Below are 16,357 nucleotides of genomic sequence, written 5' to 3'. Positions count from 1 at the left end.
ATGGCAATATGATAAGTTGTTATTCGTTTATTATTAAAAATATGTTTATATTTAAAAAATACACACCAACAGCATGCTGAACTAAACAGCATCACGATCTTTTTAAATTTGAAAAGTTCGTGCTAAAGTGAAACAAAGTTCATATACACACAAAAATAATTTAGTGCACTTCATATGCTCATTCATTTTATTATGTTTGCTAAAGAATTTTTCTAGTCTTTTTAGTTATAATTAATTTTATATTTCTTAATTCTGAAACAGCATCAAAACTAAGTTCTTATAAAAGGCTCTATTCCTTATTATATCCTTTATATCTTAGATTATTTAAACGTCTAGATTGACTGTGACAGATGTTAAAACGTCGAAAAAATTGAGGTTGACTGTTAACCTCTATTAGGATTAATGCACGCACACTAGCATAGTGACATACAATCGCGAGTGTTCGCCGTAGCTTGTTACGCACACTAAAGTAATAAGCCTGGAGTGCTTGTATCGGTTGTCTAACAGTAAGAGACTCTATCTACCAAAAAAAAAATACAAAATCATTTATTTCGCAATTTTCATATACAAATTAACATTTTATACTGACCCCAGACTAGGCGTTGCCTGTCTCGTGGGGGAAATAGTAGAATTAACAGAAAATAAAGATATACAAGCGGCTAATGACAACAAGCTGATTACTAAAATTTAACTAATCAAATAACTAAACAAGTATTAATTGTGTATTTGTAGGTGAAAGTGTGTGTATTGTGTATATGTATATGTGTGTATTTTTAGGATTGTATTTTAAGAATATTTTCAGTTTCCATATAGGATAGTTGTATTAAATATTTTGATAGAAGCTTTTTAGCCTTGAAGATGGGGTGTTCTTTAATTTTACATAGCTTTTATCTTACTTATATAGTATATGATGAAATGCATAAAAATATTTAGACAAAAGTTTGTTTCAAACATGGTCCTATAAGCCAAGCCGTCAACGAGACTGACCCACGAGGACAAATTGTAGGTGTCATTAGAATCTGTTAACGTCGCATGGACTCAGTAAGGCACGTTACACTAGGGACGAATAACTTGTAGCCTTGTACTCTCCTTGAAAAAAAAAATAGAACTGTTTTTTCTATGACAGGTAATTGGCGGAAATTATGTTCCATTTTTGAATAGCTAGAGAATTTGCGTTCTAATTTGACGTTTTGTTATCAATGAAAAGTGAAATTGTGTTGCTAAGTGTTGAGGCGTTCATTTTAAAATGTAAGTATAAATAAAAATCGAGTAATTAATATTGCCATTTTTCTTTCTTTAGTTTGAGTATTTCTTTATTTTGCATTAAATAAATACAACAAAAGAAAAGTTTTTATTGTTACTTTTAAGCAGATATAATAATTTTTTGTAATTTTATTGTCATTCTTATATCATTTTTTATCTTACAGTTGTCGCAATATTAAAATTAACGTTAAAATTCTTTACAATAACATGCAAATATTTTGAGCAAGTCCCAAATTATCTTAAAGTGCTGCGATTATTCACATCAATTGCATTCACTAACCATCCAAATCTGAGCTCTCGCATTCTAACAAATTTCTCTTGCGCATAATTTCTGATAAGGAAGGCGTATCCAAGTTAGACCTATCTATGCTGGTCATGATTTAGCTCACTTGTAGCTGTGTGCGACCACTGATTCTGTATTTCCGTTCCATACCCTATGTTAACGTGATCGCTTCAATTATGGACCCTAATGTGTAGAGGAAAAGAATTGATTTCCATTATTGGAATCGTCATGGGATAACAATTCTTTTTATCTTTTCAAGATTTAAATATTAAAGATTTTTCTACAATACATATCAATATGCATCAAATACAATGAAATTATTCAGTTAAAAGTATGTTTTAACGAACGAAGATCATATTCAAATTTCTCTGGTAATTTATTAATCAAAAAATTTATAAATTTAAATTTATTTTAAAATGCAGGTTACTTTTACTAGTTTTTTATAATATTTATCTAATATTTCGTATATTTTCTTTAATTGATCATAATAAAACCCTCTCAATGAACAGAAGCAATTCAGTGATATATAAAATGTTTCGAACAAAGTAAAACAAAATTTATAAAAATATTGAAATTTCGAGGCTCTACTATTACATTATAAAGCCGAAGAGTTTTTAATTTGTTTGAACGTGGTAATCTCTGGATTTACCGATTACTTTTGAATAATGGTGTAATGTAATGTACAGGATTTGGTTTCTTTAACTTTCAAAATTAACGAATTGATAGCATGAATATTGATTTTAAAAAATCCAATGATTTTTCGTTAATCAGTATTTTTCGTTTTATTAGACTACACCTCTAAATTAGCTTATTCGGTTATAATTACTAACATACCAATATTGAAGAAAGATCTTCATGTGAGTGATATGGAATGAGGCTTTATCAGTGTCAGAGGCACAGTAGGTATATCCGTTGACTGTCACCAGCCCCCGGTTCGATACTCACCCACTACGTACCAATATATTTTCGCATTTCAAATTTATATGTACGTTTTTTCGATGATGTCTAAGATTGGCAACGCTTTTGTGATTCCTCTAATGTTACAAGAGAGTTGGTTTCGCTACATTAAGGACGGTTTTCCTGTCACACGGAATTTCATCCGCGTCATCAGGGGGTCTACTCTCTTTCTTCGAAACGAAATTTAAACGAAGTATCGGTAGTGACCCTACTGTATTTTGTTTTCGCACACATCGACGAAGTTCGGAACCATAGACAATATTCGTGAACGAATGGTGAACGATTTAAATGAACTTGAGTTTTATCCAACTAATTTGAAGAGTTCTATTTCATACCAACAATGGGTAGCAACTAAGGACAACCAAAATTATCTGTATTACACACGTAATGTAAACATGTCTACAAATAGTTCTCAGGTTTAGAAATTCGAAATTTCAAACAATGACGATCGGGACAATACTTCGGAACGAATAGAACCGTAGTAGGAAACACCCGAAACTTCGATAGAAACTTCGTTTTTCGTTTATTAAATAAGAATAGACCTACTCCCCTGATCCGCGTGCGCACCCACATCCTATTATTTTATACATGTGGTTCCTACCATGCGTGCACGCGCGCCGAACGCCGGCTGGTTGGGGTGGGAAATTGTCTTGCGTGTGGGGGACTAGCTCCGCACGGATGAATATCTGCGTGACAGGAAAACCACCCTAAAAGTGTGACTGATATAAGAATCCTATTATATTCCAGATAGATGACATTAAAAGAGCATCATGGTGCTTTGGGTTGGACGAGGAATACCAATACCAATCTTAATATTATCATTATGTCGAATAGCTGATATTAAATGCAGCTTACCTGTAGACTTAGCTACCGACGAAAAAGGTTGAGTATATTTTGGATACTTATTTTCATAGAGAAAAGGTAGATGAGGCTTAAAAATTTACAAAAAAAACAACCTACTTAAAAAACTATTCTAAAACAATACTTACATATTATATGCACTAACTCGCAATAGATACAAAAATAATTGTAACTAGATTTAGATTAATTAATTAGATTGTATGAAAATAAGCATATATTTTGTTTACTTTTTAGTCATGTCAAATGAACGAATGAATAATTCTTTAGATGTAGGTTATTAGTTCTGTTAATTTGTTTTATTATTTGACTTTTAGTGAATCTGAAGTACACTAATTAATTTGTAATGCAGCAATTAACGTAAACGCGTTGCAATTTTATTACAGACAGTTAGAAATTATGCCTCAGATCGCATTCTTACTGTAAGTCGTTATGGAGTTCCATTGACCATCATATTCAACTACGACAATTACTTGACCATAACGACGTTACGGCAGGTGTGTACCCAAATGTCCGGATAGCATATACAAGATTCGGCTGAGTATCGTTAATTATGCATCCCATAGTCAGAACCTCACCAAACTAGTCTTGATGTACATCCTTTCTAATAAAAAAAGAATAATCGAAATCGGTTAGCGTGATATTCAGTTATTTGTCCCTTTTTCGCACACATACTTGATGCAAATTTAAGACTTTTATGGTTTTCCCATAAATGCCATTTTCAAAACTGAACGAAATTGCAATGGGATCACATTGCCTACATTTATATATAATTTCTAAATGATTACTATAGTAGTATTAATTTATAATACTATAAGAAAATAAAACCTTTTTTTTTATTGGTTTAAGTGACAGGACGAGCAGCAGTAGCAGTTTCAATATAATCAAGATCGTAACGCATAATGTGGCCCGACAGAAACCTTCAATAGTATTTGCAAATGCTGCATATCCAATAACTGTAAATTGCTGCAGGGTCCATCAGTCTGCAACACGAGAACGCTTTACATTATCACCTAGGCACTCTTAGTCAACCAATTTTTTGGAAATAAATTTCATCATACATTTTCTGTTATACATCAATGAACCTATTAATATTAGAATTATCAAAAAAAAATCAATTTACATCATTGTGAGCTTCTTGCAATTTTGCTCTCAATAGTAAATCTCAAAATGGGCACTTTTGGTCTTAGACAATATGTTTTCGGTATGGGATCTGCGATTCTCAGAACTGACTTTCTTTTTCAAATCATTTTGGGCTAAGAATACATAGATCTTCTCGAACACTGCGACTCCTAAGGATCTTATGTATTCTTTGCCGAATCATGTGATGTTGCTAAACTCTCAGGTTGAATGCTTCTTTGAAGAGGATAATTTCCTAAGGATAGGACGTTTTTAAAAACTCTGTTGGGAGTATGTTCATGTCTTCGTAGATACTGCTCCTTTTAGGGTGGAGCGCATGGCATTCCCTCAGGATGTGGCGAGGGTTTAGTCCTCTTTGCGACAGTATCTACAATTGGGACTATCATTGATTCCTGTATTGTGTAGATATTTATTTAGCCTGCAATTGAGACTAATCACTCTGTTTACTGCTCTTAAGTGATATCTTTTTAGTTTCTATTTAGTGTTCGTTAGATCTCCATTAAATAGCTTTTTGGGAGTATTTTTTATCAAAGACATTCAGAATTGATTTAGAGTATTTGTATTCTGGAGGAGTATGACTCCTATCCCATTACAATATGCTTGAGCTGATTTATTTTTCCTGTTTTATCTTCCTCAGTTCCTCAAACAACGTTGGTCCACACCACAACATCGCCAGCACCACCACCGATCAATATATCCACAACCTACGCTACCATCATACCACCCATTCCACCGAGCAACCGCGACAGGTATCTAACCTTCGCGGAGTCTGGTCATCATCAGACCTTTATGTTCGCTAAAGACAACACGTTTATTCAACTGGATGGTGATATCATTCAGCGGTTTCAATTGAGGTAATTTTATGTTCTCATTTTTAATTTAAGTGTAAACTGCTAGCGATGTAATCTCAATATATTCTTGGTAATGTAATGCATAATATATAAAGCACATTAGCGAATTTCTAAAACTGTAACAATTATTATAATATTAACACCAGCAACAAACATAGACTTGTTTTGTCTAATTGAGTTGGTAAGACTTTGTTGGGCGGGCGATGATTTAATTTTTATAAATATGATCCCAGAAAATTTCCAAAACAAATTTGTTAAAAACTAGAAAGAATTATATATTAAAGGTTTACTATAAAATAAAAAAAAACTTAATAATGACACAGCTTGGGAAAAGAGCGACCGCCCTCTGGCTATTTAATAAATAAATTTTATTGTAACAAAATTTAAAAATAAAACGTCTGCTGAGATTCTTGCACCCGTTATTCTCACGTCTACGGCATATAACATTTTCTAATGCATGGTAGTTTTTAACGTTCCAGAATTAATTTTGAAATAACGTCTTTAATTAAAATTTGAATTTAAATCAGTCTATATACGCCACGTTTAAAAAAATATGAATTATCAACATAAATACACTTTGGCAATTGAAAGTATTCGTTAAAGGCATTGTGGCATTATTTTTATTATTAAAAAAGATAAGTAAAAACACATCAAAACGTGCATAGTCAAATAAGAAAACGAAGCAATGGAGCAGCCTAATAAATTAACTACCATAGCCACATTAAAATGAAAAAGAATATCAAGAGTTTTGTAACCTTATTTTAAGAAAATTTCACTTATTTCAAGATTCTTGGAAACACGATTGTGAAGAAACGTGATAATTTGTCGCTTGTGCCTTAGTATCAGCTGTGTTACCTAATTCAGTTGCATAATAACTGTTTCAGATTATGTCGAGAGATCTCGTTTAGGTTTAGAACTAGACTGCCACACGGCCTATTAGTGTACCACAACGTTAAGAACCCGGTCTTTAAGATGCAACCGTACGCTTTGTATGTGATCGTTGAAAAGGGCGAACTCAAGGGTAAGTTAGGCTCTGGATATTATTACTCCAATTTATTATAGAATCTATTTCAATATCTCAGAACTCACTAACGTACAGACGACGTGAAAGCCGTCGGCTTAAGGCGTGACCAATTTTGATTTTGTCGATGAGAGCGTTACTTAGTATAATTTTGTCAATGAGAGCGTTACCTAGTGTGGTTTTGTCAATGAGAGCGTTACTGAGTGTGATTTTGTCAATGAGAGCGTTAGCTAGTGTGATTTTGTCAATGAGAGCGTTACCTAGTGTGGTTTTGTCAATGAGAGCGTTACTGAGTGTGATTTTGTCAATGAGAGCGTTAGCTAGTGTGATTTTGTCAATGAGAGCGTTACCTAGTGTGATTTTGTCAATGTGAGCGTTACCTAGTGTGATTTTGTCAATGAGAGCGTTAGCAAGTGTGATTTTGTCAATGAGGGCGTTACCTAGTGTGCTTTGTCAATGAGAGCGTTAGCTAGTGTGATTTTGTCAATGAATGCGTTACCTGGTGTGATTTTGTCAATGAGAGCGTTACCTAGTGTGATTTTGTCAATGAGAACGTTTCCTAGTGTGATTTTGTCAATGAGAGCGTTACCTAGTGTGATTTTGTCAATGAGAGCGTTAGCTAGTGTGATTTTGTCAATGAATGCGTTACCTAGTGTGATTTTGTCAATGAGAGCGTTACCTAGTGTGATTTTGTCAATGAGAGCGTTACCTAGTGTGATTTTTCAATAAATGCATTACCTAGTGTGATTTTGTCAATAAGAGCGCTACCTCGTGTAATTTTGTCAATAAGAGAGCTACCTCGTGTAATTTTGTCAATGAGAGCGCTAGCTAGTGTGATTTTGTCAATGAGAGCGTTACCTAGTGTGATTTGTCAATGAGAGCGTTACCTTGTGTGATTTTGTCAATGAGAGCGTTACCTAGCGTGATTTTGTCAATGAGAGCGTTACCTAGTGTGATTTTGTCAATGAGAGCTTACCTAGTGTGATTTTGTCAATAGGAGCGTTACCTTGTGTGATTTTGTCAATGAGAGCGTTACCTAAAATGATTTTGTCAATGAGAGCGTTAACTAGTTTGATTTTGTCAATGCAGCGTTACCTTATGTGATTTTGTCAATGAGAGCGTTAGCTAGTTGTTTAATATACAAAATATTAGAGAGCTTATGCCAAGCGTGACTGACTTTTCAATCAAAATCGGTAACAGTAACAGTAGATTCGCTTTCCGTTTCTATCTTGCTGTATCAATCAATCTATTTAATTATAATTTCAAACAGTACTGAGAATCACGAACTGAGGTCACAACTTTTTTCCCAAATTTAACATTTGGGATCGGTTCGCTGCCCTAACAGATTTTTATTATTTTACAACTATTCTACCACGAGAATTTCAAATTAATTATCAAAAGACAGTATTAGCTGTACTTTTTTGTTTACCATCTTATCATATAATAGTTATCGCAATTTCGATGAATTATATTAAAAACGGGTTAGTCGTTTTTAGGTTTATTCATTACAGATACTAGGAATAATATAATTATATACAATATAATATTGACACACTCTTACACAAATTACCTTGCCCCAAATTAGGCATAGCCTGTACATGTACCCAACAAGACAACGATATATTTAATACAATATACTTAATTAAACATACATACATATAAACATCCATGACTCGGAAACAAACATTCATATTCATCATATAAATGATTGCACCTACCGGGATTCGAACCCAGGACCTCTAGCTGAGTAGGCAGGGTCACTAACCACTGGGCTGTACGGGTCGTCAATAACAAATATTTTCTCTTTATAAGTTTAAACAAACATAACAAGTCCAAAACCCGTACTAAAACTGAACCAGAATTTATAAATGTAAACGTATTGAAATTTTTAGTTGTTCACGTGTTTGGTAAACATTTGACGTCAGTAACTGTCGGAAGAGCTTTGAACAGAGACCAATGGCACAATGTGGTGGTGACCATTGATGTGCATGGAGCGAGACTTATAGCTAAAGTTGACCAACTTAAAGAAGAAGTGTATTTAAAGGTAAGTTATATGGACGTAAAGATAAAGAAAACCATAAATCAACAACTTATACAAAAAGCTAAATGTGTTTTCCCGCGTCGTCTGTGCCACAAAGTTCAACAACAACTACTTTACTAAATGACTATTTTGGCGTTGCATCCGTTAAGTCATTCAATTATTGAAAGGCTTAACGAAGGTTGAATAGAAAGATGAAAATGAAAATGTATAGTGTGGACATAGTACACTACTTCTTGGCCGCAGAAAAGACACCGATCTGGTACATTCCTATCCGGCATCCTGTTCGAATAAGCACCCCACTGCCACATCCCAGTAGTTAGTTAGATGAGAAAGGGAACTCAATTCTTGATTATATAATTCAACCACATTTTTTTCTATTCGCACATAGCCTTTTTTAGTACTTATAATGTATATAAATTTAATTTATATTGCCTACCGATTTCTATTCATGTTAAATAACCTACTTTATTTTCAGGGATTAAGTTTTGATACAAACTATGGAATAACTGATAATCTCACATCTGTTATACTAATCGGAGGTTAGTATCTATCTATTAAAATAAATATATAAATAAAATATATATTGAACTGTAATGTAATGTAATTCTACATTAAGCGTTGCAGCAGAATATTAATTGAGTGAAAAATTTTTAATTTAAAATACACTATTGCAAAATATAAAAAACTAAATTAAAAATATCTGCGCGAACATAGCTTAAAGGTTGGTCTCCAACGCGCTCCAACTATATACCGCACTACCTAAGAACAATAGCTTTTTTATTAGGACAACTTTATATTGTAGTGTGTAATGGCTATTTGTAAAGATGCTCGTGTGCGTGGCATCTTGACACTCAATAGCATCTTTCAAATTTTGTAACTTATATAACGCACTTCGTGTTATTCTACATTGAAATTAATAAAATACAAAATACTTACTGATGATATGTGAGCCCAGTGTTTTTCTTATTTCTTGTAGTATTTATTATTTATTATAAATTTATTTTTTATTTCAAAGTTCGTCATCAATCTTCATCGCATACTGTTAATTGTTAAGTTTATAGAATTTTATCTTCGACATTCTGAAATGAGTGTGATATCTTGAAAAGTCATTAAGAAAGCGAGGAAATAAATAGTGATACTCGCCTTCTTGAAAGCGTGACCTTGGTATTTCCGCAATCCATTTGTTCTTATTTTTTTTCTTCCATTACTCTTTTCTTCTATTTCTTTATTGTGAGCAAAAGATAAATATCTTTTGCTCACAATAAAGAAATAATGACCAAATCCTCGTGACTATCGCTGATCTGGTATGGTTGCTCGCACGCGATCTCCTTGAGAAATGATGCGAGCTTACTGCAGTTGTAATGCGATTGGTACCGTATATCGACGTGACGGTGAGGTGCAGCCTTAAAACGTTGCTCAGATTTACCTAGCGAGTTTAGTCGAAGTCCGTATTTATAAACATCGCTTTGAGAGCGAACTTAGCTTAAGCTCAAGTCCACCATAACGACGACTTAGGAAAAAGTCATACTATAAGCCGATCAAGAAGGAGATCAACAATTCCTTGCGTCATCACAACAGCTGTTGATGTTGTTTAAGATATATAATACACTGTCTGCTGTCACCCATAGCTGTCACGCATCTAAAAATGCGTTCCGTTATCTCATACCAAATAATTAGTTATCAAGTCCGTATTTCGCATAAAACAATCATCGATTTCCACTTATTTTAATAAAATTAATAATCAGATAAGTTTTAGATACTGTTATAATTTACTATAATTTGTAATGTAAAAGTTTGTTTAATAATTATTGACAATGTACTGTGTATATTGAAACGCCCGCTTAGCCTTTATATTGGGCTGTCTTAGCATAATCTCAGCTATCAAATGACTAAAAATACCTCATCAAAGATTGCAGGAAAACCTAGATAATTTATACGTCTAGATAGAGTCTCTTGCTGTAAGATAACCGATGAAAACAGGCCTGGAATAAAATTTTAGTGTGCGTGACGTTACGTCTTACACTCGCAAATTATGACACTTTGTGTTAGTGTGCGTGAATTGCTCAAAACAGAGGTTGGATCTAAATACAGTTTTTATTTACGTTTTCACAACTGTCATAGAGTATCTAGACGTATTTTTTTATGTAAACAAAGGACGAGACGTTCAGCTGATGGTAATTGATACTCACTGCCCATTACAATGCAGTGCCGCTCAAGATTATGGAATATCCCCAAAAATTCTGAGCGGCAGTACAACTGCGCTCGTCACCTAGAGACGTATGATGTTTAGTCTCATTTACCTTGTAATTTCACCAGCTACGGCGCCCTTCAGACCTAAATACAATAATGCTTCCACATTACTGCTTCACGGCAGAAATAGGCGCCACTGTGGTACCAATAATCTAGCCGGCATCCTGTGTAAAGGAGCCTACTGGTAGTATTTTGTAGTACTTTGTATTAGTGTGCGTGAATTGCTCAAAATAGAGGTTAGTTCTAAATACAATTTTTATCGACGTTTTCACAGCTATCTAGACGTATAAATAATCTAAGCAAAAAATATTAGCTAAGTTTTACAAAAGTAAAGTTTGAGAACGCTCTACAGATCTGAGCCTTAATAACAAGAAACTATTTTTTTTATAATTCAGGTCTGAGTTCGGAAGAAAAACTCCATGGAGTAAAATATATAATAGAATCATTCGTCGGTTGTATAAGCGACATGGTGCTTAGTTCTGGTAAAGCTGCATCAGATCTTCTGCCGATAGTTCCTCTGATCGCCACAAAACACGAGAACGTCAAGGAAGGATGTATCGACAAATGCAAGACTATGGAGAACTTGTGTTTCGAAGGTTCTAGATGCATCAACGAGTATAATGGCTACCGCTGTGACTGTTTCGGGACCTTGTATGAAGAACACTTATGTGACGTTTATAGTAAGTACTGCTGAAATAAATATTGTTTTGAAAAATCCAATCATCAATTTAGTTTGTGTATTAGTACTAAGGCGATATGTTTTTATATAGTAAAGATGGGTATGGATACGAGCAGACGATAACCTGATTGTAAATGATGCAATGTCGCTCTGTACTCTTGAAAACAATTAACTGCCAGCACCAAATCCTTAATTAAATTATGCTCGTCAACTTGGGACATGAGCTGTGTTTATTACAAAAAAATTAAACACGTGTTGAACACTAGTTTTAAAATAGTTCTATTACAAGTTGTTTGTCGTTCAACAATCTTTAGACATTGCTTATATTTAAACACGAGTCGAACGTGTATCTAACAGATCATGTTCATATGGAAGATTTAGATTATATGATGACAGATAGATGACAGCTGACAAAAATTGCATTCCTTTAATTTTTCCTGTACACTTCAGTTTATGAAGTGCTAACGACGTTTTAGACACAAGCTAAACACTTTTTATTAATAGAAAAAGATAAACCACATTTTAGACGTCATTATTGTTAGGTCACTGACGTTGTTATTGTTAGGTCACTATCTAACATAAGACGTGTCTAAGTCATGTTTTTTCTAACCTAACCTAACCTAACCTTTTTTTTTTTTATATGTGTGGAAACCCCCACGGGCCGTCACCCCACCGGGGTTTTCGGTAGGGTGGTGTGTCAGAATCGAACCGACTAAAACCACACGGTGTACCATACCACGCCTTGGTAGGAGGAGTCCGGGAACGGCGTTATTAACACATCCGGTACTCCTCCTGGCGCGTGCCCGCATGAGTGCCGGCACCATCTTCCATATAAACTCTCAATTAGGCGGCGTCCAGGTACACGCGGACGTCGCCCCTTCGCGGCTGACCACTAAGGCGGGTGGATGGGTAAGCCCGTCCCATCCACCCGCGGCCACACTCAAGGCGGCATGAGGCGCATGTGAGCGCCCCTCCACCGCCCGGTTCGCCGGCGACGGATACGGTCCGAGTGGACATCGTCCTTCCGAGCCCGCTCCGCCACCTCCTTCTGCGAGATGACATCCTCGCAGAAGGTCGCGACCGCGGTAAAATGCCTTTCGCTGCCGGCCATGGAGCGTATGACGGCCGGCAGCGAGAGATCCTCTCCAATGACTGCAGTGAGGACCCGGCGCTGAATTACCCAGGCCGGGCATACTGCCAGCGTATGCTGAGCCGAGTCCTCACTGCAGTCGCAGTGGTGACAGGCGGGACTCAGTTCCTTCTTTGCGACTGAGTGCAGGTACTTCCCGATGCAACCGTGCCCAGAAAGCACCTGCGTCAGTCGGAAGGAAAGAGCCCCGTGCTGTCGCCCTGCCCACTCGACAATGACCGGCTGGAGCGCCTCCACGGCAGCAATTCCAGCACGTGGAACCTCCAGCCGGGACGACCATCGAGCTAGGATGGCTCGGCGGGCGGCTTTTCGCCACTCGCGTACCTCTTCGGGCGGGGGCCGACTGCCACTACCCGCTCGAAACTCAGCCGTCCGCCGATAAACTTCGGCGAGCACTTCCGCTTCCAAATCCCACGGGCGCGTCCCGGCCAATGCGCACGCTGCCTCCGTCGATACGGTGCGGTAACCGCGTATGACTCTAACCGCCATAACCCTCTGAGGACGCCAGAGGCGCGCCCTATTTTGGGCGGTCAGAGCCGCCGCCCACACCGGTGCACCGTACAGTGCCATTGACCGCACCACCCCTGTGTACAGCCGTCGCGTAGCGTCGCTGGGTCCGCCCAAATTGGACAAAAGTCGCCCGAGGGCGGACGCAGCGTCAACCAGCCGTGGTGCAAGCTGGCGGAAGTGCTCGTCGAAGAGCCATCTACCATCAAGGATCAGGCCCAGATACTTTATGTGGGCCTGAACCGGTACGAGGACCGAGTTCACCTCTATTGAGGCCCCGGGTGGCGGACCACGACGAGGCCCGTGAAACAAAAGGGCCTCAGTCTTATCCAAAGCCACCCGTAAGCCCAACGCCTAGATGCGCCTGACTACCTGAGAGGCGCCTCTGGTAGCCAGGCACGCCGACTCCTCAAAGTTTTTCCCCCGAGCCGCCACGGGGCAGCTGACCCACACTGCGCCAAGGCCCCCCTGACCAGGGCGAATCGCGCCGACTCTTATATTGTCCGAGGAGCAACCCGTCCTCGACTGAATTGCCACTCGGACATCGTCGACAGAAACGGAGTCGTCCAGGCCCGAGATGCGCATCTCCGCGCATTTGGTGGGTCTGGCGACCCGCACTCCATCCGACTCCGCTAATACACCCCGCAATTTCTGTGCGAATGTATCCGCCGTCTTCGCGCCTTCGGCTCCGGGAAACTCCAGAACTCGAGCCCCTGTCTGGGCGAGGCGTAGGCGTGCACCTACGCCCCCGAATTCGGAAGCGAGGGTGTCTCGCGCCTTCTTGAACACGGCAGCGTAAGAGAGCCTCTTGCTAGCCGCCTCCGGCAGTATGGTGACCACTACAGCTGCCGTTTTCGGCGGCTGCAGCTTTCGGGTCCTCTTAGTGCTCTTGTTCACCGCCTGGGGCTGTGAGGAGGTTCTCGTCTTCTTCCTCCCGCTTGGCTTTTTGCCTCTCTTGACCACCGTCCAGCCATCATTTTGGGAGGCTGACGAGGAGGGGCCAGGCACAGTTTCCGCAGGGGCACGACCCGCCTTTGGAGCAGTCTTGTTTGAGTGTGCTGCTTTTTTCGCTTTTGGAGCAACGGCCAGTGTTGGCGCTGGGACGCGGCCTCCAGAGATGGGAAGCCGTTTCGGGACCGAAATGGGCTTTGCTTGTGATGCAGCGAGTGGGGGCCGGACTGTAGGTGCTGGAGGCAATCTAGCCTCCAGTCCGGCAAGCCGCCCGTCCATCATCTTCCAAACTGCGTCAATGACTTGACGCAGGTGTGCGTCCGACGGGAAAGAGACGGAGCAGTCTGCTGTGAAGCAGACTTCGGCTGTTCCGGGTGCTCCAACCGCGCTCCTGCCCTAAATTGGGTAAATTGTACGCTGAGGTCAGCGACCTGCTCCGTCAGGCGTTCATTCGCGGCTCTCAGACGAACCACCTCCTCTACTAGTGCGTCCACTACACTAGAGATCGTCTTGGAGGAAACAAAGGGACTCTTAAGGTTTGTGGACTTGATGGCCACTTTATTGATGACGGCCACCGCGTAGGTCATCCTCTCCTTTAAGGACGCCGGTGTTTGGGAATCAGAATCCCCGTCCACTGGCGCCCGGATCTTTTCGAGAAGATCCGCAATTTCGTCTTCGGCGACGATCTCGCCTTCCGCACGAGCCCTGTTGTAAGTCCCTGCTCTCGAGAATGTGGAGCCCGCTGGGGCCGGGACTGGAGTACGTGACCGCCCTCTTAGGCTGCTTACCACTTTAGGGGGCAACAAACCTTGGGGTGCGTCACCCTCCTCTTCCCTCGAGTGGCCCCGCTTGCGGGTCTCGGCTTCGAGCTCCACATTACCGACCATACTATCTGATACCACTGGTGTTCGAGGACGTCCTCTCAAGGTACGAGCGGAGGCGCTCTGATTTTCGCGCTGTAGAGCCCAGACCGTCTGCTAAGGGCTCTTCCAATAGCGTCACCTCAATTTCATCGTCAGATGACGACTGACCGCTCTTTCCAAATAACTTCTTCCTCTCATTGTTTGTTTTGGTTGTTTGTTTTTTGTTTAGTTGATTCATTTTTGTACCCACGAGTGGGGGAGAAATAAAGGTCAACCCGGGTCAAGCGTAAATTTGAGCCCAACCGAGGGGTCCGCAGGTACCTCGGCTGGGAGTGCGCTTGCGACTGAACTACCCATCAGCCATGCATCCCCTGGCCGCGCACTAGAGCACGGGATTCGGGGTAATTTTTTAAAGAGGTTTTCTTCCTCAACGTCCGGGCGGCTAAGCCAAGACGGGCTTACCGACGGTGGCAGGAAAACTGGGTTTTCCCACCTGCTCGGAGGCAGTTTAAATGCACACCGAGCCCGCCCTCGTTGCTCAACTATGAGCATCCCGATTGTCAGGCTGCATCCCGCAGAGTTCTTAAAGAAAGAACTAGTTGGGAGCAGCCTCCCTAAGTCCAGTAAGCTTCCCCAAGGTGCTGGATTGCACCCCAGGTACTGAGCCCTTCCGCCACGACAAGGCCTAGACCCTGTGGGAATGGATGCCCACAGGTGGAAGGGAACCTAACCTTACCTAACCTAACCTAACCTAACAAAACACGTGTCTAAGTCATGTTTTTTTTTTGTCAATAAACCGAAGATGTTCAGCCAGTTAGCCGAGTTATTTCACTAGCTACGGCTTCCTAGATTCTCCCCCCGCTGCCCGCACACCTCGCCTCGCACGCCTACATTGTAGTGCTGTGCAGTAGTCGTCGCTTACGGTATTATCGCGTTAATACTAAAGTTGTCATCCCGTGTTATTTTTTTTATTATAATAATGACTAATCCCAGTCCATCAGGTTCCAAAAAAACGAGTTTTTATTCAAATCGCCAAGCGCGAGATCAGACAAAATGTTTTAGATATGTGTATTCAAGAAAGGCCGAACAAAAATTTGAAATATAATTAGTAGGTTGAAACGAAGAAAAAAATTAATAAAATAATTAGGTCACATCACTATCGCATTCCTTAACTCTGCATTCAACTCGCACATGTCTCTACTATAATCCACAAAAGAAAACTAGAAAAAAATTCCTTTGTCTATATTTTTTATGTTTGGAAGAGATCTCTTGCTGAGAACTAATGTACTCCATATTAGTGCCATTTGTATTATTGTATTTTATTTCATTTGAACGTGTGCAAAATTAATAGTTTTGTGTAATAATAATATAAAAAAAATTATTGAATTAGGCGTTACTTTGCGGTAATCAATAATTATACAAATGATTTAAGTTTTCTTTAGTGTTAATTCCGCCAATATTAGTTTTTAAAAACAACTCGACACGTGTTTCGCCTCTACACGAGGCATCCTCAGGACGTATTATCTCGCCAAAATCTGGCACG

General features: G+C 39.4%; 1 protein-coding gene across 2 annotated transcripts in view; it reads left to right on the top strand.

The window, feature by feature from the left end:
- Positions 1 to 1,064: 1,064 nt before the first annotated feature.
- Positions 1,065 to 16,357, top strand: part of LOC126968274 (axotactin) — a 56,445-nt gene continuing 41,152 nt past the window's right edge. For both annotated transcript variants that reach the window (XM_050813181.1, XM_050813174.1), the window contains exons 1-7: positions 1,065 to 1,248; positions 3,251 to 3,385; positions 5,139 to 5,355; positions 6,237 to 6,373; positions 8,266 to 8,417; positions 8,890 to 8,953; positions 11,060 to 11,344. In XM_050813181.1, the coding sequence (XP_050669138.1) occupies positions 3,274 to 3,385; positions 5,139 to 5,355; positions 6,237 to 6,373; positions 8,266 to 8,417; positions 8,890 to 8,953; positions 11,060 to 11,344 (967 nt within the window). In that variant the 5' untranslated portion in view covers positions 1,065 to 1,248; positions 3,251 to 3,273. The remainder of the gene's footprint in view (positions 1,249 to 3,250; positions 3,386 to 5,138; positions 5,356 to 6,236; positions 6,374 to 8,265; positions 8,418 to 8,889; positions 8,954 to 11,059; positions 11,345 to 16,357) is intronic.

This window comes from Leptidea sinapis, chromosome 1 (genome assembly GCF_905404315.1).
Source record: "Leptidea sinapis chromosome 1, ilLepSina1.1, whole genome shotgun sequence".
Taxonomy (NCBI): Eukaryota; Metazoa; Arthropoda; class Insecta; order Lepidoptera; family Pieridae; genus Leptidea; species Leptidea sinapis.
The sequence above is the reverse complement of the archived record's forward strand: the minus strand, read 5'-3'. Positions and strand labels throughout refer to the sequence as shown.